This window comes from Elephas maximus, chromosome 3, assembly GCF_024166365.1.
Source record: "Elephas maximus indicus isolate mEleMax1 chromosome 3, mEleMax1 primary haplotype, whole genome shotgun sequence".
In the NCBI taxonomy this organism is placed as follows: domain Eukaryota; kingdom Metazoa; phylum Chordata; class Mammalia; order Proboscidea; family Elephantidae; genus Elephas; species Elephas maximus.
In genome coordinates, this window is record NC_064821.1 from 85,374,886 (window position 1) to 85,402,831 (window position 27,946).

Here is a 27,946-nt window from a genome sequence, read left to right on the forward strand (position 1 = left end):
AGACTTAATGGTCTGACTGAGACTAGAAGCACCCCAGTGGTCATGGTCCCCAGACCTTCTATTAGCCCAAGACAGGAACCATTCCCAAAGCCAACTCTTCAGACAGAGATTGGACTAGACAATGGGATAGAAAATGATACTGGTAAAAAATGAGCTTCTTAGATAAGTAGACACATGAGACTATGTTTGCATCTCCTGTCTGGAAGGGATATGAGAGGGCAGAGGGGGTCAGAAGCTGGCCCAAAGGACATGGAAAGAGAGATTGGAGGGAAGGAGTGTGCTGTCTTATTAGGGGGAGACCAATTAGGAGTATATAGCAAGGTGTTTATAAATTTTTGTGTGAGAGACTGACTTGATTTGTAAACTTTCACTCAAAGCACAATAAAAATAAAATAAAAGATCAAAGGATATTATGAACAACTTTATGCAAATAAATTTTAATGTGTATGTGAAATGGACAAATTCCTAGAATAAAACAACTTAACAAAAATTGACACAAAAAATCTGAGTAGCCCTGTATTTTTTAAATTGAATCTGTAATCTAAAACCTTCTGAGCCAGAAAACTCTAGGCCCAGATCATACCAGTATAGAATTATATCAACATTTAAGGAAAAAATAACACTAATCTTGAACAAAGTCTTCTAGAGAAAAGAAAAAAAAGAGGGAATATCTATCATTGTTGTTCTTTGAGGCCATAATAAATTATTAATTTAATCAACCATTTACATCAGTATGGACTCATGGATATTTATTTTAAACCGTGGGTTATAATATAATCGTGATGCCAAAATCTGTCAGAAACAGTACAAGAAAGGAAAATGATAAGCCAGTCTGTCTCATGAACATAGAAGAGTCCTAAACAAAATATTATTAAGCCAATATAGCAATATATGAAAGGAATAATACAAAATGACCAAGTTAGGTTTATTTCAGGAATGCAAGGTTGTTTTAGATTTTGAAAATCAATTAGTATACTAAACTGCATTAACATAAGGAAGAAAAATTATATGATCACCTCTATAAATACAGGTACAATAAAAATTGATAAAATTTAATATCTGTTCATGAAAAAAAATACAGCTAACTAGAAATAATAGGGAACTTCATAAATCTTACATAAGATATTTTGGCCCAAAGTCCAAAAATGGGGAAAAGACAGTCTTTTTAACAAATGGTGCTGGCAAAACTGGATGTCCATCTGTAAAAAAATGAAATAGGACCCATTCCTCACACCATACACAAAAACTAATTCAAATGGATCAAAGACCTAAATATAAGACAAAAAACGATAAAGATCAGAGAAGAAAAAATAGGATCAATGCAAGAGGCCCTAAAACACAGCATAAATAAGATACAAACCATAACTAACAATACATGAACACCAGAAGATAAGCTAGATAACTGGGAGCTCCCAAAAATAAAACACTTATGCTCATCAGAAGACTTCAACAAAGGAGTAAAAATAAAAAAAATAGAGCCTATAAACTGGGAAAAAATTTTTGGCTGTGACATCCAACAAGGGTCTAATGTCTAAAATCTAGAGGAAAATCCAACAGCTCTACAACAAAAAGACAATTCAATTAAAAAATGGGCAAAGCATTTAACAGACACTTCACCAAAGAAACCCTGGTGGCGTAGTGGTTAAGTGCTACAACCGCTAACCAAAGAGTTGGCAGTTCGAATCCGCCAGGCGCTCCTTGGAAACTCCATGGGGCAGTTCCACCCTGTCCTATAGGGTCGTTATGAGTCGGTGGCATTGGGTTTTTTTTTTTCACCAAAGAAGACATTCGGGCGGCAAACAGACACATGAGGAAATACTTGCAATCACTAGCCATTAGAGAAATGCAAATCAAAACTACAATGAGATACCGTCTCACCTCAACACTACTGGCACGAATCAAAAAAACGGAAAATAACAAAAGTTGGAGGATCTGTAGGGAGATTGGAACTCTTATGCTCTTCTGGTGGGAATGCAAAATGGTGCAACCATTCTGGAAAACAACATGGCGCTTCCTTAAAAAGCTAGAAATAGGAATACCATACGATCCAGTAATTCCACTCCTGGGAATATATCCTAGAGAAATAAAAGCCATCACATGAATAGACATGTGAACACCCATGTTCATTGCAGTATTATTCTCAATAGCAAAGAGATGGAAACGACCTAAGTGCCCATCAACAGGTGAATGGATAAACTATGGTACATACACACAATGGAATACTGTGCAACAATAAAGAACAATGGTGTATCTGCGGAATAGCTCACAACATGGATGAATCTGGAGGACATTATGCTGAGAGAAGTAAGTCAATCACAATATTGTATGAGATCACTATTATAAAAACTCATGGAAAGGTTTACACACAGAAAGAAACAATCTCTGACGGTTAAGGGGGGGAAGAAGGTGGGGAGGGAAAAACACTAACTAGACAGTAGATAACTGATAACTTTGGTGAAGGGTAAGACAGTATACAGTACTGGGAAGTCAGCACAACTTGTACAAGGGAAGGTCATGGACGCTCCAAACTCCCTGACCGACCGAATTACTGGGCTGAGAGCTGGGGACCATGGTCTTGGACATCTAGCTTAATGCAGCATCAGGATCAAAGGAAGACTCCAGGACAGTCTGCAATATGCAGATGATAGAACCTTGCTTGCTGAAAGCAAAGAGGACTTGTAGCACTTACTGATAAAGATCAGACTATAGCCTTCAGTATGGATTACACCTCAACATAAAACAAAAATCCTCACAACTGGACCAATAAGCAACATCATGATAAATAGAGAAAAGATTGAAGTTGTCAAGGATTTCATTCTACTTGGATCCACAATCAACACCCATGGAAGCAGCAGTCAAGAAATCAAATGACCTATTGCATTGGGCAAATCTGCTGCAAAAGACCTCTTTAAAAGTGTTAAAAAGCAAAGATGTCACCTTGAGGACTAGGGTGTGCCTGACTCAAGCCATGGTATTTTCAGTTGCCCCATATACGTGAGAAAGCTGCACAATGAATAAGGAAGACTGAAGAAGAATTGATACCTTTGAATTATGGTGTTGGTGGAGAATATTGAATATACTATGGAGTGCCAGAAGAAGGAACAAATCTATCATCAGAGAAGTACAGCCAGAATGCTCCTTAGAAGCGAGGATGGCGAGACGTCATCTCATGTACTTTGGACTTGTTATCAGGGGGGCCAGTCCCTGGAGAAGGCCATCATGCTTGGTAGAGGGTCAGTGCAAAAGAGGAAGACCCTCAGTGAGGTGGATTGATACAGTGGCTGCCAGCAATGGGTGGAAGCATAGCAACGATTTTAAGGATGGCACAGGACTGGGCAATATTTCGTTCTGTTGTATATAGGGTCACTATGAGTTGAAACTAACTCGAAAGCATCTAACAACAACAATAAAAATATATTTTTTATCTATATATTAAATAATATCTATATTAAACTTACCATGAGTTCTTGCTACTGTCTCCACCTCTAATACGTTAATACATGGGTCATTCTAGCCTCCTCTTCTTGCATATCTGTAAATTCCAGCTCCAACGTGAAGAAACCTGACTCACACCATCCACCATCCATTTACTTAATTGTTCATTTCCAATATGTATGTATAACAATTGTTACCCTGTACCTCCATAGTAAACAACTTTATTAATTGGAGTATAAAGCTTATGTGCAGTTCCTTTAGCCTTGAGTCTTATAAACTTCATTCAGTTCTAAAGTTACTTAGGTTAGCCGTTTCTGTCCCTCCCCCTTCAAGTAAAGTTTTTTCCACCTTTGTAATACAGTGGCATAGTGGTTAAGAGCTCAGCTGCTAACCAAAATGTCTGCAGTTCGAATCCACCAGCTGCTCCTTGGAAACCCTATGGGGCAGTTAAATTGGAAACCCTGGTGGTGGCCTAGTGGTTAAGTGCTACAGCTGCTAACCAAAAGGTCAGCAGTTCGAATCCACCAGGCACTCCTTGGAAGCTCTATGGGGCAGTTCTGCTCTGCCGTATAGGGTCGCTATGAGTCAGAATCGACTCAACCGCAGCGGGTAAGGTAAGTAGTAAGTAAGTAATATGGTTAGAATCTCTTGTCACAATCTGCTTTCTTTCCTGGGATTCCTCCATCCTCCTAAATGATTTTTTTACTTTGCATAATTAAGGTTCACTCTTCGTGCTGGAAAGTTCTCTGGGTTTTGACAAATGCATAATGTCATGTATCCATCGTTAGAGTATCCTACTGAATAGTTTCATTGCCCTAATAATCCCCTGTGCTTAATTCATTCATCCCTCCCACCTGGCAACCACTGATCTTTTTGCTGTCTCTAGAGTTTCACCTTTTGCAGAATGTCATGTAATTGGAATCATTCAGTATTGTATCCTATTCACACTGACATATTTCACTTAGCAATATGCATTTCATATTCCTCTATGTCTTTTCATGGCTTGATAGCTCATTTCTTTTATTACAGAATAATATTCTGTATGCATATACCTCAGTTTGTTTATCTATTCACCTTTTGAAGGACATCTTGGTTGCTTCCAATTTGGGGCCAATTATGAATAAAGCTGCTATTAACATTCACATGCAGGTTTTTGTATGAACGTAAATTTTCAAATCAGTTGTGTCAATACCTATTTGTACTACTTTTAACAACTTTCTTTAAATACAAGTCACCCACCTAAAGTATACAATTGAATGTTTTTTAGTATAATCACAGTGTTGTACAACCGTCACCACAGTCTAATTTTAGAACGTTTTCGTCCTCCAAAAAAGAAGCCTCATGTACATTACCAGTCACTCTCTGTCCTTACCCCACTTCACCCCAAGCTCTAGGCAACCACTAATCTACTTTAGGTCTATTCTGGATATTTCCTATAAATAGAGTCAGACAATGTGTGGTCTTTTGTTACTGGCATCTTTCACTTACCATGTTTTCCAGATTCATCCATGTTATAGCATGTGTCCATACTTCATTCTTTTCAATTGCTGAACAACATTCTGTTGTGTGAATATGCCACATTTGATTTATCTGTTAATTAGTTGATGGACATTTGGATTGTTTCCACTTTGGGGCAGTTATGAATAATACTGCTGTGAATGTTCATGTACATGTTTTGGGGTGAACATATGTTTTCAGTTCTCTTACATATATACTTAGGAGTGATATTACTGGGTCATAGGGTAACTACATGTTTACCATTTTGAGAACATCGAATTATTTTCCAAAGCATTTCCACCATTTTATATTCCAACCAACAACATATGAGGTCTCTAATTTTTCCATATCTCTTCAAAACTTGTTATTACCTGCTTTTTGGTTATAGCCATCCTGGTGAAGGTGAAGTGGTATCTCATAGTTTTGATTTGCATTTCCCCATGACTGATTCAGCCTTCAGTGTGGATTATACTTGAACGTAAAGAAAACAAAAATCCTCACCACTGGACCAATAAACAACATCATGATAGATAAAGAAAAAAATGGAAGTTGTCAAGGATTTCATTCTATTTAGATCAACAATCATTATCCATAGAAACAGCAGTCAAAATGTCAAGCATTGGACACTCTCTGCAAAAGGTCTGTTTAAAGTTTTAAAAAGCAGTGATGTCATTTTGATGGCTAAGATGCATCTGATCCAAGCCGTGGTATTTTCCATTGTCTCATATGCATCCAAAAGCTGGACAGTGAAAAAGGAGAACAAAAGAAGAGTTGATGCATTCAAATTGTGGTGCTGGTGAACGGTATTGATTATGTCCTGGGCTGCCAGAAGATTGAAACAAATCAGTCTTAGAAGAAATAAAACTGAAGTACTCCTTAAGCAAGAATGGCAACACTTCAGCTCATTTACTTTGACCAGGCCGTCAAGAAAGATCAATCACTAGAAAGGAAATCATGTTTGGTAAAGTAGAAGGTCAGCAAAAATGAGGGAAACCCTCAATGAGGTGGGTTAACGTAATAGCCACAACAATGAACTGAAGCATACAAATGATCTTGAAGATGGCACAGGACCAGGCAGCATTTCTTTCTTATACATGATTGCCATGAGATGGAGCTGACTCAACAGCAACTAACAACGACAATGATTAATAATGATAAGCATCTTTTTATGTGTCTGTTGGCCATTTATATATCTTCTGAGGAGAAATGTCTGTTCAAATTCTTGTCCATTTTTTAATTGGATGTTTGTCTTTTTTATTATTAAGTTGTAAGAGTTCTTTATATATTCTGGATACAAGTCCATTATCGGATATATGATTTGCAAATATTTTCTCCAATCTTGTGAGTTGTTTCAATTTTTTTATTATATCAAAAATTTTTATTTTAATTGTGCAGTATACTGAAGTTTTTAATATTTTTTAGTCTAGTTTATTTCTTCTTTTGTCATTTGTGCTTTTGGCGTTGTATCTAAAAAAACGTTTTTTTGAAGTCATGGAAATCCTATGTTTTCTTCTGAGAGTTTTATAGCTTTAGCTCTTATATTTAGGTCTATGATACACTGGAGTTAATTTTTTGTATAGTAGGAGGTAGGAGTCTAACTTCATTCTTCTCCTGTGGGTATCCAGTTGGCCCAACATCATTTGTTGAAAAGACTATGCTTTCCGCTACTAAATTGTCCAGGCATCCTTGTTAAAAATCAGTTGACCATAAATGTATGGGTTTAAATCTGGACTCTCAATTATATTCCATTGATCTGGATGTCTATCCTTATGCCAGTAAGGATTCTCTTGGTTGTCTTGCTTATTGTCAGTTTGTATTGTTGAAGTTGAGTATGAGTCCTGCAACTTTGTTCTTATTTCTGAAGATTGTTTGGACTATTCTGGTTCATTGTATTTCCATATGAATTTTAGGATCAGCTCGTCAATTTCCACAAAAACACTAGCTGGCATTTTGATGGGGATTGTGTTAAATATGTAGATCAAGTTGGGAAATACTGGGTAAAATTGTTTTGTAGTTTTCAGTATACAGTCTTGCACATCTTTTATTAAATTTATACCTAAGTATTTTATGTTTATTATGAATAGAATTGTTTTTATAATTCCATTTTCAGATTTTTTTCCAAGCATATAGAAATATAATTGACTTGTATATTGATCTTGTGTCCTGCAACCTTCCTGAACTTGTTTATTTGTTCTAATAATATCATAGTGTATTTCTTAGGATTTTCTGTGTATTTGATCATGTCATGTGCAAACATAGTTTACTACTTCCTTTGCAACCTAGATACTGTTTATTTCTTTTTCTTGACTAATTTCCCTGTCTAAAATCTCCAGTATGGTATTGTATAAAAGTGCCAGGAACAGACATCGTTGCTTTTTCTTGACCTTAGAGAGAAACCTTTCATTCTTTGACCATTAAGTGTGATGTTAGCTGTGGGTTTTTCATAGATGCCATTTATCATGTTGAGGAAATTTCATTCTATTCCAAGTTTATTGAGTGTTTTTACAATGAAAGAAAATTGGAATTTGTCAAATGCTTTTTCTGCATCTATTGAGATGGCCATATTATTTTTGTCCTTTATTCTAATAGTATGATGTATTACATTAGTTGATTTTCAGATGTTAAATCAGCCTTACATTCCTGAGATAAATCCCATTTGATCATTGTGTATACTTCTTTGTATGTATTGCTGAATTTGGTTTGCTAGTATTTTGTTGAAGATTTTTGTGTCTGTATTCATAGTGATAGTGGCCTCTGGTTTTCCTGTCTTGTGATGTTTTTGTTTGCTTTTGGTGTCAAGGTAGTATTGGTCTCATAGAATTAACATGGAACCTCCACCCTCTGAGCAAGGTGGAGCAGGGACAACCAGGGCACCAGTATTCTTGGCCCGCTACGCTTGGAATAGAGCTTCTACCTTACGTGTAAGCTGGGTAGGGGAAGTGAGATCCTGTCCTCTTGGCCACACCTGCCTGGAATAGAGTTTCTGCAACATGGAGCTGGGGTACGGATGAGAAATGCCAGCAGCCTGTCCCTCTTGGGGTGAAACCTTAGCCCAAGACTGGGAACTGGGAGAAGAGGAAGTCCCCATCTTCTTGGCCACACCTGACCTAGAGTAGACCACACAGGAGTAAAGTTTACAGAGGTGGGAGGGTAAAGGAGCAGGTCATGGCTCAAATACTACAGACTGTTCTTAATGAGATTGAGTGGATTTTCTTGAGTGAATGTTTCTCCTTCCACTATATGCCCATAGAACAATTTCCAGAGACTTTACATGATTGTTTTTATAATTTTTACCAGTTAACTTTTTTTTTGTTGAAGAGAGGGTCAGCTGAGCTCCTTATTCTGCCGTTCTAGAAGTTCACTCTCTCTCTACTATTTTTACAACTTCCTGTGTATATATAATCCTTTCAAAATATTTTTTAAAATTTTTTCAAACATGACAATAATTGGTTGTAACATTAAAGAAACTATTATGTTTTAGTTTTTATGTTCATAAAGGGGACAAGAAATGGAAATGTTTCATCCTCAGTATTTTATAAGCATCTTGGAAAACGGAATGTAAACTTTCCCAAGAAGCTATGTTTTGTGCTTACTGAAGAGCTTGTATCGGAAAAGGACGTTCTGCCTCAGTCTAGTGGAACACCTGAAGAGTTGACCCCCCTTTTCCATGTTGGGGTGTTTGTGGGGGGGTGTGCGCGCGCATGTGTGCACGCATGTGCGCACTCTACCTGGGTATGTCTTCATCCCTTGCAGATTCGTTCAATTGTATGGAATGCAGATGACAGCAGGCTGGTTTCTGGTGGCACAGATGGTGCCGTATATGAATGGAATTTGACCACAGGGAAAAGGGAGACAGAATGTGTGCTCAAGTCCTGCAGCTATAACTGCGTTAACATATCCCCTGATGCCAAAATTATCTTTGCTGTTGGATCAGACCAGACCCTCAAGGAGATTGCAGATTCTTCGGTGAGTCTGTCCCTGCCACTGCCTCTGAGCTGCTGTACTGAATTGCAGAAGACAGACTCCCACACTTAGAGCTGAAAATGTGTATGGAAAGAGGGCCAGTGAGAACAGGGTCCCTTCTTCCTGGGATGACACCTGGCTCCACCTTCCCTTTGTTTCAACTCATTTGTTGTCACTTCCTGAATTTTCTGCCCAGTGTACTACCTGATTTGGTTAAATTGTGGAACTTTTTTCCATTTCCATTTTGCTTACTGTCTGCAACTTCTCTTCCACCCTCTAAGCATGGAGGTTAGTGGTATCTCTAAACTATTCTTCACCCTTTTGTCTGCACCTGATTTCCTGGCATAAGAATGGAATTATAGTCAGCTGCTTTCACCTACACTTGCTAATGTATTCTTTGAAATCCCCAAATTCTGAACCTTCAGAATTACCACATTTGATTCCAGTTAGGTGAGGCAGGAGAGAAGATCTCATTAGAGACCCTTCATACTGATGCCTCAGTAGACAAATGTGGCTTGTGCCTTGCTCCAGGAGCCAAAGATGGGTGATTGTCATTGGCTTTTCTGGCTTCTCATCAGTGCTGTCACTCTTATGGTGCTGGTGCCTAGGACAGTACAGAGCTACCGCTGCAGCAAACTGACTTGAGGCAGGTTTCCCCATGACTGGGACACAGAGTAGGGCGTGTCTCCTCTGTGCTCCCAAGTAGCCTTGTCCTAATTCTTTGGTGGCTTTTATAAAATGTTCTGCCAGAATAAAGCTCCTTTAGGGCAGGGCCATGTTAGACTCCTTTTGGTATCCCCTACTCGTTAGCACATTGTGTGACTCACAACAATGTTCAGTAAATGTTTGGTGGGTGAGTGAGTGGGTAGGTGGATTAATAGATGGATGGGTGGGTGGATGGATGCATGGTTGATGGATAGATAGATGGATGAGTATAGTCTTGCTTATATAGTGGACATTAATAAATGTTTGCTGAATAAATGTATGATCAACATCACATTCTTAGTTCAAGATATACCATAGCATAGCAGTCAATAGCACAGAATCTGAAGCCAAACTGCCACTTGTTAGCCGTGCAAGTTTGAGCAAGTGACTTAACATCTCTGTAACACCGTCTCATTATCTTTAAAATGAGAAAAACAGTACCTACATCAAAGGGTTGTGAGGATTGAATGAGTTACAACATGTACAAGATACAGAAGAGTGCTTTGCACATAGGAAGTGCTATATAAAGATCTACCATTATTGGTATTACTCCTAGCTTCTAGAACTGGTCGTTCATCAGCCGAGTAACCAAAAAATGTATAATTTTTGTCTTCTCTGTGCTAGGTATTATGCCAGATGTTATAAGGGATAGAAAACACACACACACACACACACATTTTTAAAATAGAGACCTTATCATAGGTTGCTATTAGAGGAGCAGAAAAGAATGACATGGGAACACTCTCTGTCCCCCCACACTCAACAGAGCTGTCTGTGTTCCAGGTCCTTCGAGAGATGTCAGCATTCGATGTCATCTACACAGCCATTGTCATCTCACATTCCGGGCGCATGATGTTTCTGGGCACCTCAGTGGGAACCATTCGTGCAATGAAGTACCCTCTGCCATTACAGAAAGAATTCAATGAGTACCAGGCCCATGCTGCTCCTGTCACCAAGGTAAGAGGGCACCTTCTCCTCAGGGGCCCAATCTTAGAACTAGCTTTAGATAGATCCATTTGATCCTGCTCTCCACATACCTTCTTTATCCCTCCAACCTCCCAGCATCCCTTCTGTCCTTTCCTTCTCTTTCTGTATTTATTCATCCAGCTAGCCATTCAGTAAGCATTTATAACTATTAATACCCTTTGTTTCAACCACTTCTAAGGATCCCTATGAGTCAGAATCTACTCGACGGCAACGGGTTTTTTTTTAAGGAAGGACCCCTGGTTAAGCACTTGATCACTGACCGAAAGGTTGGTGGTTCAAACCCAGTAGCCACTCCATGGGAGAAAAGGCCTCGTGATAGGCTCCTGTAAAGATTTCGGCCTAGGAAACCCCATGTGGCTGCTCCAGTCTGTCCTGTAGTGTCACTATGAGTTAGAATCGAGTAGACAGCACACAACAACAAACCACTTCTAGGAATTTATCCTAGGATGTAATCAGACATCTAGATATTTATGTACAAGATTGTTCACCATATTGTTGTGGACAAAAATTGGCCATTTAATAGATGCCAAAGGGGCTCCAGAAACCCTGGTGGCATAGTAGTTAAGTGCTACAGATGCTAACCAAAAGGCAGCAGTTCAAGTCCGCCAGATGCTCCTTGGAAACTCTATGGGGCAGTTCTACTCTGACCTATAGGGTTGCTATGGGTCGGAATTGACTCAACGGCAATGGGTTTTTTTTTTTTTTTTTTTTTTGCAGGGGCTCCACCCCACCTAGATGTGCTTTACCTGGTCAGTGCACCCATCCTCCAACTGTTAGGAGTATTGGCTGCTAATAGCACACAGCTCTTTTTTTTTTTCCAGAGGCGTGTCCTGGACTAAAGGGAGACACACAAGGAGTCCTGGTGGTGCAATGGTTAAGTGCTTTGCTGCTAACCTAAAGGTCAGCCATTTGAACCCACCAGCTGCTGTGCAAGAGAAAAGATCTGGCTATCAGCTTCCATAGAGATTAACCAAACCCACTGCTGTCAAGTCCAGAAACAGACTGCCACATCTTTCTCCCGAGGAGCGTCTAGTGGGTTCGAACTGCTGACCTTTCGGTTAGGAAGCAGAGAGCTTTAACCACAGGCACCACCAGGGCTCCCCTTCCTCAAAGATTGTAGCCTAGAAAATGCTGTGGGGCAGTTCTGCTCTGTCCTATAGAGTAACTAGGAGTCAGGCTTGATGGCACACAACAACAACAACAAAGGGAGTCACAGCCAGGGAGATGAGCCCTTGCCCTTCCCTGAGGGTACAGAGGCCACCCCTCGAGATAATAACTTGAACACACGTTTGTAAATTGCCCTTCCACTCCCCACTCTAAAAACGTCGTTTCTATACTTATGTGGAACTCCTAAACAACAGCGCTGGGAAAATGTGCGTCTTCTCTCCTCTCCCCTCTTCTCTTATTCCTGATTAAATAACAGCAGCATCTGAGCTTTTTAATTATGTCCCAAACTCTGTATTGGCTTACCTGCAGACACTGTTCTTATTAAGAAAGAGGTTTTTGTTATAAACTGGGATATTCCTGTACTCAGTTGTGGGCCTTTAGTCCTAAGTAAGTTGCTATAATATATTCCTCCTTCTTCTCTTCAAAAAAAGTACTAAATTTTGTTGATACGATATTCATTTTTCTGGTTATAAAAGCAATAGAAGTTTATTTTAGAAATAAAAACCACTCATAATAGGATCACTGTTAATGTTTTAGTGTATTTTCTTTCACTCTTTTGTATGTATTTTGTGCGTTTTAAATGAAATCACACTGTATGTACACGCTTTTATGGCCTGCTTTATTAACACTATTGCAAGAATTTTTCCATATAATTAAATATTCCTCAAAAGCATGATTGTAGTAGCTGCATAAATATCCTGTCATATGATGGGCCATAATTTATTTAACTCTTCTCTTATAGCTGGACATTTAGATTATCTTGTGAACTACGGTAAATATCTTACTCTGTAAATTTGTATGTGCATCTCTGGTTATTTCCTAAGGCTAACGTCCTAGAGAGAGAATTTCCGAGCGAAAGAGTATTACCATTTTTGAAGCACATATTGAGAGACACTGACTGGAGAAGACATTTTTCATAGTTGACTCTTTAACTTTTTATTTTGAAATAACTATAGATTCACAGGAAATTGCAAAGAGAGCAAAGAGGCCCTGTACACCTTCACCCAGTTTCCCCCAATGATTATATCTTACACAACTATAATACAGTAGCAAAATCAGCACATTGACATTGGTACAATGCGTGTGTAGAGCTCTGTGTCATTTTACTTGTGTAGCTTCATGTAAAAAACACAATCAGGATACAGAACTATTCCATCACCACGAAGATCTGTCCTGTGCTACCCTTTGAGAGTCACGTCCACAGCCCTCACCCACCACCATCCCTAACCCCTGGCAATCACTAATTTGTTCTGCATTTCTATAATTTTGTCATTTTGGGAATTTTATATAAATGGAATCATACAGTGTGTGACCTTTTGAGGCTGGCTTTTTTCATTCAGCCTAATGCCTTTGAGGTCCATTCAAGTTGTTTTGTGTGTCAATGGTTTATTCCTTTTTATTGCTGAGTAGTAGTCCATGAAGGAGCCGTGGTGGTACAATGGTAGGCGGTTCGGACCCACCAGCGGCTCCACGGGAGAAAACACCTAGTGATCTGCTCCTATGCAGATTTCAGCCTAGGAAACCCCAGGGGGCAGTTCTACTCTGTCCTGTAGGGTGTCTATGAGTCGGAATCAACTCAACAGCACAACAGTAGTCCATGGTATGGATATACCAAGTTTGTTCAACCATTCACCTAATATAGGACATTTGGATTTTTTCCAGTTTTTTTACTATTACAAATAAAGCTGCAATGAACAATTGTGTACAGGTTTTTGTGTGAACATAATTTTTCATTCCTCTGAGATGAATGCCCAGGAGTGCTATTGCTGGATCATATGGTAAGTATATGTGCAGTTTTTTAAGAAACTGCCAAGCTGTTTTCCAGAGTGGCTGTGCCATTTTACATTCCTACCAGCAATGCTGTTTTCTCCACATCTTCTCATTTGGTACTGTAACTATTTTTTATTTTAGCTCTTCTAATAGGTATCTGAGAGTCCCTGGGTAGTGTAAACCGTTAATGCATTCAGATGTTAACCAAAAGGTTGTAGATTGCAGTCCATCCAGAGGCACCTCAGAAGAAAGGCCTGGAGATCTATTTCCCAAAAATCAGCCATTGAAAATCCTATGGAGGACAATTCTACTCTGAGACACAAAGGGTTACCGTGAGTTGGAATCAGCTCAATGGTAACTGGTTATATATAGTTATATATAAAATTGTACATAAATTTATATATGTGTGAGTGTGTATATATAGAGACGAAATGAGGTAGATATATCGTTGACCCTTAAGAGACCAAGTCCAAAGAGAATATAGACATAGCCTTGGTTTTTTATTCATTAACAGAAGCCCGTGAGGATTCCTGTCTCATTCTTACCTAGGCTCCAGTCTCCCTCCCCGTGAGGCTTTTCCCGGACTGTTGAAGAGCAAGGCCTTACACAGTAGCCAGCTCATCCTGGTCATCTGTGGCCTCAGAAAGCTTCCTATCCCTGATCTCTTTCTCCTCAGATGTTGATCACCTTTGATGACCAATACTTGCTGACTGCTGCTGAGGATGGCTGCCTGTTCACCTGGAAGGTCTTTGATAAGGATGGGCGGGGAATCAAGCGAGAGAGGGAAGTGGGCTTTGCCGAAGAGGTGCTTGTTACCAAAACAGACATGGAAGAGAAGGTAAGAATCAGATCTAATGGAGAGGGACATGGAAAGTTCTTACTAGACTGTGTCCGGTCTTCTCAGACCAGCATCCAAGGCCCAGCACGGACTCCCACAGCTCCCTACACCTTCTCCAGCCACACCTCCATGCTGTTCTCACTGCCGACGGATTCTGCTTCCACCCACCTCACCTGTCGCACTGTCCCAAGATCATATTGACCTACGGTGCTCTAGCTTTATCATGCCATCTACCTTTCCTCTTCTGCTCTCTGAGGGCAGGAACCATGGTAGACAGTTCTCTGGTATGACCAGCAGTTTCTAGCACATGCTAGGCACATGGGAGATAGTTGATAAATAGTTACAAAATTAAACTGACAAAATGAATATCCGTTTGTTGGGGGACGGCCGCAGCAAGGTAAGACCCTCGCCGTGCATCCTGGCAGATAATTCAAAGAACTGACACATAGCCCTTTCCAGATTCATGCATTCAGGGAAACTTACTGACACAGGCAAGCAGCTGCTCTCCAGTGGCGGCCTGCTGGAGTATTTTCCGCAACCACCTAGCAAGGGACACAAGCCTATATACCATTCCAGCTAGGACCAAGGCTCATCGTTTTCTCCCATGTCTTCGGGCAGTCAGTGTTCCCAGGGACTTCACGTCCAGGCCCAGATGTTTTCCTTGTTGCTAAGGCATTTTTTGGCCTTGGCTGCTGGCCCAGTCATGCCACCCCCGGCCTCATAACTTAGCCCGAGTCCATCCCAAATTCATCCCCAGCATTCTTCGGGGAAGAGCAAAGCTAATTCCATCAGGGAGGAGATGCATATAGCTGAATAGCATTACCCTACACCATTGTATCTGTGAGATTTAATAACTTAGTATATGAAGCCTTCTTTAAAAAAAAAAAAAAAAACTATTTAGAAAACATTCCTGAAAGCCCTTACCTAATCCTCTTAATAATAAAACAATAAGAGAAATAATAACTAATGTGGTTTTAGGTTTGCCATGAACCAGACATTGTGCTAATTACAAGTGTTTTCTCATTTAAATCTCACAACATCCTGTGAAGAAGATACAATTATTCTCATGTTTTAAGAAACAGATTCAGAGAGGTTGAATGACAGAGCTTGTAACTAATAGGCTGGAGTTCTAATCCAGATTTGATCTAGAGCCCACTCACTCTCTTTGTCACTATACCTAAGAGCCTTCTTGCTGTTAATTCCATAAAAATGTGTTTTGTGGAGATTTGAGTGCATAGCTCTGTGGTGTGCTCCTCAAGGGAGAAGCTGAATGGATGATAAGCTCATGAGGCTTACAGAGGATGTCAAAGCTATGCACTCATTGCTGTTCGTCCAGAATCTAACAGCATTTATCGAATACATTGGCTAGGTCCTGGGGATGCACGTGGGAAAAAGACAGATGTGGGCCCTGTGATCAGCGGGGGATGGAGACAAGTAAAACCATCAGAGCAGCCATGCAAAAACTACCTCAAAGTAGGACAATAGACCCCTCTCATTTCCTGAAGATCCCTTCTAGAAATCCCTGGAAGTATCTGCAGGAAAGGTGAGAGGGGAGAAGAGGATGAGGGAGAGCCTGTGAAAGTAGGGATCTGACCTACAGAAGGCAAACACTTATCTCCTGCTCTTCCTCCTCTGTTTTCTTCTGTCCTCTTCCCAGAGGGTAGAGGGAGAGACCAAATAGGAGACCCCAGGCTGAACTAAAGGCCTGAGGTGCTTAGGCTGACACCTGGCCCAGCCCCCAGCCAAGCCTAACAGTACTGCTGCCACATGGAAATGACTAGTATATGTAATACTTTTGGAAACTGTCCTCTCTTGGTGTCCATGAGACCATGCTCTTACTATTCTTTATAAGTCTCTCTGATTGTTCCTCCCCAGCTCTCTCCCTGACTCCTCTTCCTTCACCTGTTCCTGAAATGTCATGTCTCTCAGAAGTCTCAATTCTTTTTTTCTTTATAATCTGTAACATTCTGTGTAGCTGTATCTCATCCCATTCATTCATTAATGTATTTGTTCATCCAACTAGTAGTATTTACGAAGGGTCTGCTATCTTCAGACAGCGTACTAAAGTCAGGAATTATAGTGATAAAAGACATAGAGCGTCCTTTAGCTTGTAGCCTGGGTGGAGGGGTAGTTAAAGTGGAAAAAGAATTAAGTATGTAATATATATTATGAAAGAACAATGGAAGCATGGGGGAAGGGACCCTGACCCAAACGAGGTGGTACCAGCAGAAGTGATCCTTGGACAGAACCTTCCAGAACAAGTAGGAAAGAGCCTTCTATATAAGGGCCCAGTGTAGGCAGAGGGATGAGAGAGTGGTACTCCAGGGAAGACACCCCTATTTAGATGTGGCTGGAAAATAGAGAAGGCTTAGTGATGAGGCTGGAGAGAGAGGCCGAGAGATCATGAGGAGCCTGTTATACCACGTTTTAGACTTTGGACATAAGGACCCATTGATAGACTTAAATTAGGGAATGATTTGATCAAATCTATGTCTTTTAGAGATTACTTTGCAGCAACTCGGAGAATGAACTGAGGAGGGCAGGATGAGCAAGTGCCTCAAACACGGAATGTCAGAACTGGCTCTCTCCCTCCAATAAATGTATTCCACTTCTATGAGTTGGAACCTACTCGATGGCACCTAACAACAACAGTTCCAGGGTAGACCCCTAGGACCATTTATTTATCTGATAAATATCCACTTCATGCTGACCATGTTCCTGGCTCTGAGAATAAAGCAGTAAAGCAAGATGGGCAAAGTCCAACCCTCAAGGAGTAGAAGATCTAGCCAGGGAGACAGTCTTCATCCATGGTCTTCTCACCTTCATCCCACATCCAACCAGTCACCAGGTTCTGTTAACCCCACCTCTAAAATAATCTCAAATCTTTTCATTCCTCTCAGCTCCCCTCCCCCACTTAGTTCAGGCCCTTACCATCTCCCCCCTAGACTATGCAGTAGCCCCCAGCTACTCACCCTGTGTTCAGTCCTTCTGTGCTCCAGCGAAGCTGCACACTGCCATGAGAGAGATCTTTACAACTTCCCTGTTAGATACGGACCTTCAGAGGCCCTCTATAGTAAAATTCAAATTTGTCAGCATGGTCCGCAGGGCCTTTGATGGACTGAATCAGCCTTGGCCTCCTCTCCCTCTGCTTCCCTCCCATGCCAAATCATGTGCAGTTCCCTGTCAGGCCTCTCTTACCTCCCTGACTTTGCATGTGACTCTTCGTTCTCTAGTCATTCGCAGTGCAACAGGGGAGACAGACCAGAAGAGATGAGGTGGGCATGCATGGAGTATAATCATAAGTGAGCTAAAAGGAAAATACCTTGTGTTCTCACCCACTCTGTCATCAGCATTACTTTTTCAGGAAATGAGGAGCATGTGTATTACAGTATTTTTAGAAAACTTTGACATCAGTGAGTACAATGGATTGGAGGAAAAAGACACTAGAGATAGGCAGGAAGAGTTAGGACCTAAATTAAAGTTATAATGGGACAGAGTGGATATAAAAGACATCAAGAGGTGACAAATTGACAGTACTGGGACCACCTAGCTTTGAGCACTTAATACAATTTGTAATTATGTGGTTATTTGGCTGTTCCAGTAGACTGTAAGTTCCATGGGGGCAGGAATCATGACTCAGCAAATATTTTTGAGTGCCCATTATGTGTTGGGAGCCCTGGTGGTGCAGTGGGTAAGAGCTCGGCTGCTAACCAAAATGTCGGCAGTTTAAATCCACCAGCCACTCCTTGCAAACTTTGTGGGACAGCTCTACTCTGTCCTATAAGGTTGCTATGAGTCAGAATCTACTTGACAGCAAGGAGTTTGGTTGTTTTTATTATTATTATTGTTGTGTGTTGGACATTCTTATAGGCACTGAGGACGCATCAGCAAACAAAACCACGAAAGATCTCAGCTTTCTTAGCACTTAGGTACTAATAGGGGAAGAAGACAGACAGCAATAAACAAAATAATAAGTAAATTACATAGTATATTAGAAAGTACCAAGATGTAGGATCTAAGGAAATACTAAAAGTAGAACAGAGTAGGAGGGCCATGAGTGCTGGGAGGAAGGGGAAGGCAACAGGATTTAATACTGTGGTCCAGGTAGGCCTCATTGAGAAGGTGACTTTGAGCAGATTTGAAGGAGATAAGGGAGTTAATTAGCATAGCTCCCTGGCACACAGTAGGGCTCACAATAGTTATTGTGAGCATAGAGAAAGAAGCTTATATGTCTACTAGTTTTTAGCCCATGTGACTTACAGGGAAAAAAGATGACAAGTTCTAGTTGAGGCATGTTGAGTTTGAGACTAGGCTAAACTGCAGATCTCAGAGGGGTCAAACCTCTAAAGTTTAATATTCCAGTTCTCTCACACTGTGAATGTTCTTGACTCTGTGTGCTTCTCCCAAAGGCTCAGGTTATGTTGGAGCTGAAGACTCGTGTGGAAGAATTAAAAATGGAGAATGAGTATCAACTTCGACTAAAGGATATGAACTATTCTGAGAAGATTAAGGAGCTAACAGATAAGTTCATCCAGGAAATGGAATCCTTAAAAACAAAAAACCAGGTCTGTTTGAGAGAGTGAAGCAACAACCACAAAGAACCACAGATGTTCACTTTGCTCAAGATGGGAGTAGCATACATTACCCAAGCTACAATCTAACAATAGGATATGTGAGAGTGTAATATTCTAAGGCAGTTGGGAACACCAGAAATGCTTACAAGTGCAAAGTGGACAAAAGCAGCCTATAAAACTCTTAAGATGTGTGGCACTAATTAAGCAAAATAAAAATGCATAGAAAAATTTTTAGAACATAGCTAGCAGTTTAATTATCTCTGGAAGTTGGGATTATGAATAATTTAAATTTTATTCTTTGTATTTTTCTGTAATTTCCAAATCCTCTACAATGACAGGAGAGACTTAAGTAAAAACAAAATGGAAAGATAAGAAAACCAAAGTATAAAAAGGGAAGAGCTATCGGGATATTGATTTCTGGATTGTCGGGAGGTTAAATAAAATCAGTCTGAACATTCTCCACAAAGTTAGATTTGGCCCAGGACCCTCCCAGAATCTATTCTTTGTTCTACACAAATCTGTCTGGGCCCACATCCAAAATCCCCCATTTTTGGCTCAAGGGATATTTATTCCTTTATGTTATCTCCATATGTCAGAGAGTTTAGCTGAAAAATCCTGGCTAGTAATTTTATTTATTCATTCATTCATTTAGTCAACAAACATTTATTCAGTGCCCTCTATAAGCCAAGCGCCCTGTTAGGTCCTGGGGATGGCACCACCCCTACCTGCAAGGGTCTTTTCTGCTCAAAGAACACACTTTGCTAGAAAGCTTACAGAGCTATGTGCAGGCAACAGAGGATTCAAATCCCTGCCTTGTCACTCCGATACCCATTTGCCACATGTCCAAAACTCAACTCATCACTGACAAAACCCATTTAGTAGAAAGGATATATATAGGAAAAATGTAGGACTTTCGGAGCAGAATATAATGTCAATGAAGAGTGGCAGTTCCAGTTGTGGCTTCCTAGACCAATGCTTGGTGAAAATACAGGCTTGAGAACCATCTGGGAGTGAAGAAGGATGTGACTTGTACTGTTAGCTCTTGCCCTAGGAGTGCTTTCAGCAGATGTGTAGAAATGAGAAAAACTTGACTCTGTGTTTTAGGTTTTAAAGACAGAAAAAGAAAAGCAGGATGTATTGCATCGTGAACGCATGGAAGACCTCCTGGATAAGCAAAGCCGGGAACTGCAGGACCTGGGTGAGTCCATGAGTAGAGGCCATGTGGGCAGAGGGCAGCTAGGTTAGGGTGGAAAGAGGTAGGTCAGGGACAAAAACAAATCTCAGGCAATATGGCTTTGTCTATTGTCCCCTGGAACTCACAGTTGTTTTTACTCCAGTGTGTATACTCCTGTGTATTACTAATTAAACACTTATTAAATGTGTCTACATGGCAGGCACTGTACCAGATGCTACTAGTACAGAAAGGAGAGGCCAACATCTCTGCCCTAGATTCTAACTTTTTTGTGGAGTAGAGAGATAATGAATGGTCATTATACAACTTGAGCTACAGGGCTCACAGGCAGATAGAACAACACAGGGGGTAGGGATTACAGTTCATCAGAAATACAAAACAAGCGTGAGAGTGAACTTTAGGATGAGGTGACCTGGCATGGTCAGAAGGTGGCCCACAGGCTGGAGAATTTTAGAGAATAAAAGTTTCAGCAAAAAGTAGGTGATTCTGTGAGTTGGGGAACAAAGAAGCAGTTGGTCCGAGTGGTTGATTAGGGTCTGAGAAGCAGTGGATCACACCAGAGAGAGCTTTGGCATGACAAGTTGGAGGACAGGAACCACACAAGGGTGCAGAGCTGAGCAGAGTGAGACTGGAAACCTGTTTGAGACTCAGGGTTCCTGAGATTTGTAGAAGACCATCACAGAAGACAAAATAGAGGGGAGGAATATGGGGTCAAGGGGCAATCAATCCAGGTGGCAGAGGCAAAAAACTGCCCTGACTGCAAGTTAGAGACTTGTTCCCAAAAGCACCATGCAGAAGGAAACGAGATATGACAAAGTGTAGGTTTGCAGCCTGATAGACCGCCTCAGGTCCCAGACTCACCACTTACTTGCTGGATGCCCTAGGAAGTCCCTAACCCCATTGAGCATCAGTTTAATCTTATGTAAAATGGGGTACTAATGTCTATTTTGCACACTCAGGATATTCTTCTTGGCCCTGAATCCCAAACACCCTCTGTACTTTTTTAGAAACCTAGAAGGGGAAGGGAGGGAACTTGACTACCTGATGAGATGACGGAGCAGGGACCAGGTAAGGAAGATGGACAGGCATTTGAATCTTGGCTTTGGAGGATGCTGCTCCAGCTGGTACTGAATGGGGATGGAAAAACTCCCAAGGCTCCTGGTTGTTCATGAGGCTGGTGCTACTCTCCCACCTTAAACACCCTCCCTGCTTCTTTCCAGAATGTTGCAACAACCAAAAGCTGCTTCTAGAATATGAGAAGTACCAAGAGTTGCAGCTCAAATCCCAGAGAATGCAGGAAGAGTATGAAAAACAGCTTCGGGATAATGATGAGACCAAGAGCCAGGCCCTGGAGGAGCTAACTGAGTTCTATGAGGCCAAACTGCAGGAGAAAACCACGCTTCTGGAAGAGGTACTCCCAGACAGCTAACCTGGCCTTCCTCTCATTGTCCAGCCTGCCAAGTTCAGCCTACATGCTGCCTGAATAGCTTGTAGGAAGCTTCCTTTGATCGCCTTCTGCTCCTCTTTTCAGCATAAGTTTCATTCTGCCTTGTTTATACCCACTTTGTTTCCCTGTTGACCAGGGGGCTCTGAGCTACAAGTTGCTCAGTTTTTTGAGACAGAAATTCCTAGGCTAGACGACATTCATGCCTATTGTTCCATCCTAACTGTACCTTCAAGCTTTAAAAACTTGGGAGACTTTTTTAGAACAAGAAGCCTGTAGAAGCTGGAGAAGAGCAAGGGCCCCAAATGATGGGGAAGACGGTTGCCTGAAACCCTTTACAACTCTCTGTTTCTTACAAAATGAAGTCATTCATTCACTGATTTAACAAACACAGATAGTGTCCCATTGATTTACCAGCCTGAGTGCTGGGAGTAAAAGAGAAATAGACCATGGGGCCTGGTTCTCAGCCAGGGGAGGGAGGTAGTCACAGAGATGGACACCCATAGAGATGTGCACAAGATAGTAGGAGGATGCAGACAAAGGGTGCTTAGGCTGGCCTCGGAGGTCAGGGAGGTTTGCAGAAGCAAGTGAGATCTGAGAGGAATATGAGCTGGAATTAACTAGGAGATGAGGAAATGAGGGAGAGAAAGTCATTCCAGGCAGAGCAGAGTCATAGTGTCTTCAAGCAGTTAGTGGTTGACAAAATATCTAGTTTCCCAAGATAAAGGGGATATTGAGAGAGGCCTGGTGGCCTCTCTTTCTGCATGAAATTATAGCATAACAGTGTACTGAGAGTGAGGGGGTAGGAGAGTTATGAAGGCATGGAGGGAATGGGGGAGGGTGACCAAAGGCAGTAAGAGAACTGATGGGTTCATGGTTTCAGAACGTGAATTCTGGGGCATTAATCCACTAGGCTGTGTACTTTTCTATAGCAGTGTTCAGCAACCAGGTGTATGAGTGAGGAAGGATAGCTCAGGTTTTACTGAACAGGTGCAGAAGGATCCAGGTGGGCTGGTGACCAGGCATTGGGCCCAGGCCAGAGATAGGTCAGTAAAGAACCTAAAGTCTGTAAGATAGTGCAGAAATCATGGGGCCAGGGGAGTTGGCAAGGTTGGGAGCTAGGGTGTCATACCTAGGTATGATGGGCTGTGTATGGGAGCAGGGGTCTGAATTTGAAGGTTTCAGAGGTGGCACCATTCCAGGGTATGGCCCTGAGAGTGTAGGTAGCTGAAGTGGAGTTGAGGTAAAGGTCAAAGCACCAGAGGATGTTAGAAGATTTTTTGTTGTGGCTCCTTGGATTATGGGAAGGAGACTGTGAATCAGGATCCAGAAGTCTTCAGTGAACTCACAAGATGACCAAGCAGTCAGGAAGATAAATGTGGTAAGATCTTACAGGTGGCACAAGCCTCAGAGGAGGCTGAGCTTTGACACAGTAGCAGGGGAGAGCTAAGAGAATTCCTCCTCCACCTGAGCCCCATGTGGTTCCAAGATATGAGGAGTGTTCCTTAGCACAGCTTACACAAGCCACCTTGACTCAGCTCCACCCACCCGAGCCCCATTTCCTGCTTCCCATGTCTTATACCCTCATATCCGCAATGTGGAGCTACCAGTAGTTTCCCCCACAACCCCTGAGCCTCTGCCCATGATCATCTCTCTTCCCAAGACTCCTCCTCCTCCTCCTTCATCTGGCCACTGTATTCATCCTTAAGGACTCTGGACAAGGACCAGCGTTTTGAGGAATCCTTCCCTAGCCCATCCTACACTGACCCTCGCCACAGGGAAAGCCTCCTTCCTTTGTGCTCTCAGGACCCCCTGCCTCCTCTCCCTCATGTGTATACATTGGCAGCATGTGTTTGCTTCTCATCTTCCCCACGCGGAGCTTCTCATGGGCAGTACTGTGTTTCATCCATAACTGGTTCTCAAGGCCCAGCACAGGGCCTGGCACATAGTAGATGCTTCAGAAGTGTTTGTTGACCTCCAGCAAACTGATCTGAGCTCAGGGAAAATGAATCTGTCCAGACGGGAGAGAGGGTGGCCTTCCTCCCAGGACCTCCCCCAGCGACTCTAAAGCATTTCTTCTTTTGTGATTTTTAACAAGGTTTAAACTCAGACCTTTCCTACCAAGCGTCCACCTACCATATCATCTTTCTAATCTGGCCAGGCTTCTTTTGCTTTTCAGCAACATCTACAAGACCAAGAATAGAAGTTTCCTAGACATTCTGGGTGGTAGATAGAGCTGACCGTACCAGGCTTCGTCTGGCAAGGGTCCAGTGATGTATACTAGGAAAGAGGGAAGTCTTTCTCAGGAGGCAGCTGAGCTGGTTTTGAAACCATATTTTCTCTCTTAACAACCCAACCTCAATCCCAAATAGTCCAGGTATGGTACACGCAGCCTGGGAAAATCCCAGGGTCAGTGTGAGAGGAAAGTGATTAATTCAGACATAATATAAAATATCCTCCACGTGGTAGCAATAAGCAAAGGAGAGTAATACCCTAGTCACTTCTCAAACTCCACCAGACAGTGCTAGTTTTTCCAGCCTCTGGGCTCTAGACTTTTACTCACTCAGCACCAATTATACTCAAGATACTGTCCTGGGTGTTCCCAGTGGTGAACACAGAGCCATGATCTCTGCATCAAGGAGCTTACATTTAGTGAAGGAATCTGTCAAGTAGGCAATTACAATATGATGTCTAGTGATGGGAGGCATGTGGGCTTCCCACAGGAAATGATACCTGAGCTATGAGCTGAAGAAAGGAGAGAACTGCGAGAAGAGGGCTGAAGACGGGGAACAGCATACGCCAAGGTCTAGCAAAACATGCACAGTTGGGGAACTGAAATGAGTATACTCTGGCAAGTGCTTGGGAGAGGAGTAACTAGAGAGGGAAGGCAAAGCTAACTCATGCAGAGCCTTGTAGAGCGTGTCCAAGGGCCTAGACTTTATCCTAAGGAAAAAGGTGAGCCACAGAAGGCTTTTAAATTGGGGTGATGTGCTCTGACTAGAGAATGGGAACAGATTGGAGGGAAGCATGGCCAGAGGCAGAGAGATGGTTGGGAGGCTGAGACAGCAAGCCAGGCAAGGGATGGGGGTGGCTTGGGCAGTGGCGGTGGCAGTGGCATAGAAAGAAGCGGATGGATTCAAGAACTGTTTGGGATGTGGAAAAGGTAGGATTGATGGGGCTAAGGAGAAGGGAGGGCAGAATTAAAGAGTCACATATTCGTTCAAGTATTTATTGAGCTCCTGTTATGTGCCAGTGTGTGCTGTACACTGGGAATTCAATGGTAAACATGCTACACAAGGCTTCTACCCTCGAGGAACTCATATCTAGTGGGAGAGACAAGTAATTTCACAAATAAATATAAAATTACAACTTTCATAAGCTCTGTCAAGGAAAGATACAGGAGGCCTGGGTATCAGTGTGAAGAAGGCCAGAGACAGAACAGGGCATGGGGGCGTAGGTAAGAGGGTGATTGAAGTGATGGAGCCTGGGGCCTAATCTGGGTGGGGAAAGAAGGGAAAACAGGAAAACACACAGGAAGAAAGTCAAAGCGTCAAGGGACTCATTTCTGTAATAACATTTTTCATTCCTGTAATAACACTTGGTCTCTCATTCCATGTTACAGGCCTTCATATACTCATTTCATCCCAGGCCCCTTAGCACACAGGTATCCTGAATCCCTTCTCTCCTGGCATACCTAGTTCCTCTCACCTCCCCCTCTTTTCCCACCCTCTCTCCCTCCAGGCACAGGAAGATGTCAGGCAGCAGCTACGAGAGTTTGAAGAAACCAAGAAGCAGATTGAAGAAGATGAAGACCGAGAAATCCAAGATATCAAAACCAAGTATGAGAAAAAGCTTCGGGATGAAAAGGAATCAAACCTGCGGCTCAAAGGAGAAACAGGGATCATGAGGAAAAAGGTGCTGGGCTGTTCTCTGAGAGGCCCTGGGATGGGCAAGGGCAACATTGTAGAGGAAGCTAGGGGAAGAGTAGACAGACTACAGACCTTCCAGGAGCAGCCCCTCCCAGTGGACAGCCGACCTCCCTCCTAAAAGTCCTCACCTCCAGGCAGCGGGTTAGGAAAGGAGTGTGGGAAGTATGGGGGTTCTCCCTGTGCATTCAGGCAGACAGACCCTTAACACATGCATACATCCTCTCAAAGGGCAACCAGGGGTCTTCCCATTCCCTTTCCTTTTCACAGGGATATTGATAGGTACTCTCTGGACTTTCATTTATTGGTGAGAAGGATTTAGCCAGGAGCTCTGGTGGTACAGTGGTTAAGATCTATGGCTGCTAACCAAAAAAGGTCAACAGTTTGAATCTATCAGGCACTCCTTGGAAGCCCTATGAGGCAATTCTACTCTGTCCTATAGGGTCTCTATGAGTCAGCAACAGGTTTGGTTTTGGGATTTAGCCAAAGTTTTCAGAGAGATGAGCTAGATAAAGTCTTAGCCTGGGGTGTCCTCTGGCTCTTGGTGCAGGGAGTCGGGGGTGGCTCCTCTTCTGACCCTATGGGTGGGAAAAGGAGTAGGGGGTAAAGGATATTTAATTTACACGGTGGAGCAGATATTCACCGACAGATGGGGTGAGGGAGGATTCAGTTCACAGATCCTTATAGAATTACTAGTTTCCTGAAGCATTTAGTCCTGGAATGGCCAAGTTCAAAGCAAGCCCACATTCCTTTCTATTAGAAGTCACACTACTAGTAAATCCAGAGGGCAATCACTGCTGTCCTTCTGGTTCCATTCAAGGAGTGGGTCTCTAAAGCCTCTTGATGCAGAGACAGTCTGTTCTTGTGCAAGTGGAATGGGACTGGATCTTATCAGACTGCATCTTACATCATCCATTTGGCCAGAAGTGTTGAATGCTTCACTGTTTCCAGTTCCTAGAACGTGAGGGGTTCAGGTTACAGTTGGCCAATGATAGGGAGCTCTTTGAATTTACAGATAGTTGGGAGCAATGGAGATGAATTCAAAGACAGTCATTGGTGGTCTTTGCTATTGCCCTTGTACCTTTAGTTCAGCAGCCTGCAGAAGGAGATTGAAGAGCGAACCAATGACATTGAGACTCTGAAGGGAGAGCAGGTGAAGCTGCAAGGAGTCATTAAGTCCCTGGAGAAGGACATCCAGGGCCTCAAGCGGGAGATCCAGGAAAGAGATGAAACAATTCAAGATAAGGTGAAGGCTTATCCTCTGTCCTCCCTCATCTGCGGCCTAGGGTGGACCTAGACCATGAGGACAAAGATCAGAACAGGGAGGGCCCCTGGCTTCTCTGAACACATTTATTTAACTTGATGGGCGATAAAGGGTCAGTGAGAGAAAGGGAACTAGTAGTTTCTGGGTAGTACAAACAGTTAAAGTGTGCTTGGCTGACTGAAAGGTCAGAGGTCCAAGTCCACCCAGAGGCACCTCAGAAAAAAGGCCTAGCAATCTACTTCCGAAAAATCAGCTATTGAAAACCCTGTTTAGCACAATTCTACTCTGACACACGTGGGGTCATCATGAGTTAGGATTGACCAGGGCATCTGGTACTGGTAGTATGTGCTGGGCACTGGGCTAGTTACTGTAAGCACACATAGCATTGAATTCTCCCAACAACCCAGGGGGCATGAGAAAACCAGTTTTATAGCTCAGGAAACTGAATTCTAAGAGGTTAAGTATCTTGCCCAAAGTCATACAGATCGTAGTGACAGACTCAGAATGAGAACCTGAGTGGGCTGACTCCAAGGCCCATGCCCTTCACTGTGCCATGCATCCTAGCTTGATGAGTCCTCATGAACTGGTGGCAGCTTGCCCACCCCACTCCCCACATGGTAGTCAGAGAGGGGCTTTCCCGTGGTTGGCCTGTAACTGCTGGGTATCTAGCAGGCTGGCATCAGTTGTACCCACTTTTCAGGATGCCTTTCTCACAAAACAGGACACAACACATCACATTTTGCAGAATGCAGGTGCATCAGTATTGAGAATTTAGCATCGTCGTGAACATATCCAGACTCTGCGCCTTCCTGTCCTCCCCTCTGCCATTACTGCCTTAGTTCCCCCAGAATTTGCCAGCGATTCAGAGCATGGGCTTCAGCGTCAGATAATTAGGCCCCAGTGCAGGCTCATCCATTCCGTGGCCATGGAACCTTGGGCAGCTTTTCTATGCCTCTGTTATCTCGCCTGTAAAGTGAGGATGACAGCTAACTCAAGGGGTCTTTTAAGGATTAAGTGGGATAGTGCCTGGATGTAATTTCTACATATGAGTGTTTGTGTAGGTATCTGGACATTTTTCTAGGGAGGGTCCAAAGCTGTCTTCCGATTCCCAAAGTGGGTTTTGACAAGAAAGAGGTCAAGGCCCCCTGACCTAGAAAATTGCAACAGCCTCCTAACCAGTCTTC

General features: G+C 42.4%; 1 protein-coding gene and 1 long non-coding RNA gene across 4 annotated transcripts in view; one reads left to right on the plus strand and one right to left on the minus strand.

Moving 5' to 3' along the window:
* CFAP57 (cilia and flagella associated protein 57) overlaps window positions 1-27,946 on the plus strand; it is a 115,468-nt gene that overhangs the window by 53,984 nt on the left and 33,538 nt on the right. For 2 of the 3 annotated variants that reach the window (XM_049879008.1, XM_049879007.1), the window contains exons 10-17: window positions 8,686-8,898; window positions 10,384-10,557; window positions 14,201-14,362; window positions 18,772-18,927; window positions 20,041-20,134; window positions 21,349-21,539; window positions 25,314-25,487; window positions 26,586-26,744. In XM_049879008.1, the coding sequence (XP_049734965.1) occupies window positions 8,686-8,898; window positions 10,384-10,557; window positions 14,201-14,362; window positions 18,772-18,927; window positions 20,041-20,134; window positions 21,349-21,539; window positions 25,314-25,487; window positions 26,586-26,744 (1,323 nt within the window). Of the gene's footprint in view, window positions 1-8,685; window positions 8,899-10,383; window positions 10,558-14,200; window positions 14,363-18,771; window positions 19,032-20,040; window positions 20,135-21,348; window positions 21,540-25,313; window positions 25,488-26,585; window positions 26,745-27,946 lie in introns of those variants that run through there. The other variant, XM_049879010.1, reaches the window with a different exon arrangement.
* The window catches only part of LOC126072992 (uncharacterized), an 82,298-nt gene that overhangs the window by 11,152 nt on the left and 43,200 nt on the right, over window positions 1-27,946 (minus strand). The gene's annotated exons all lie outside the window — the stretch shown is intronic.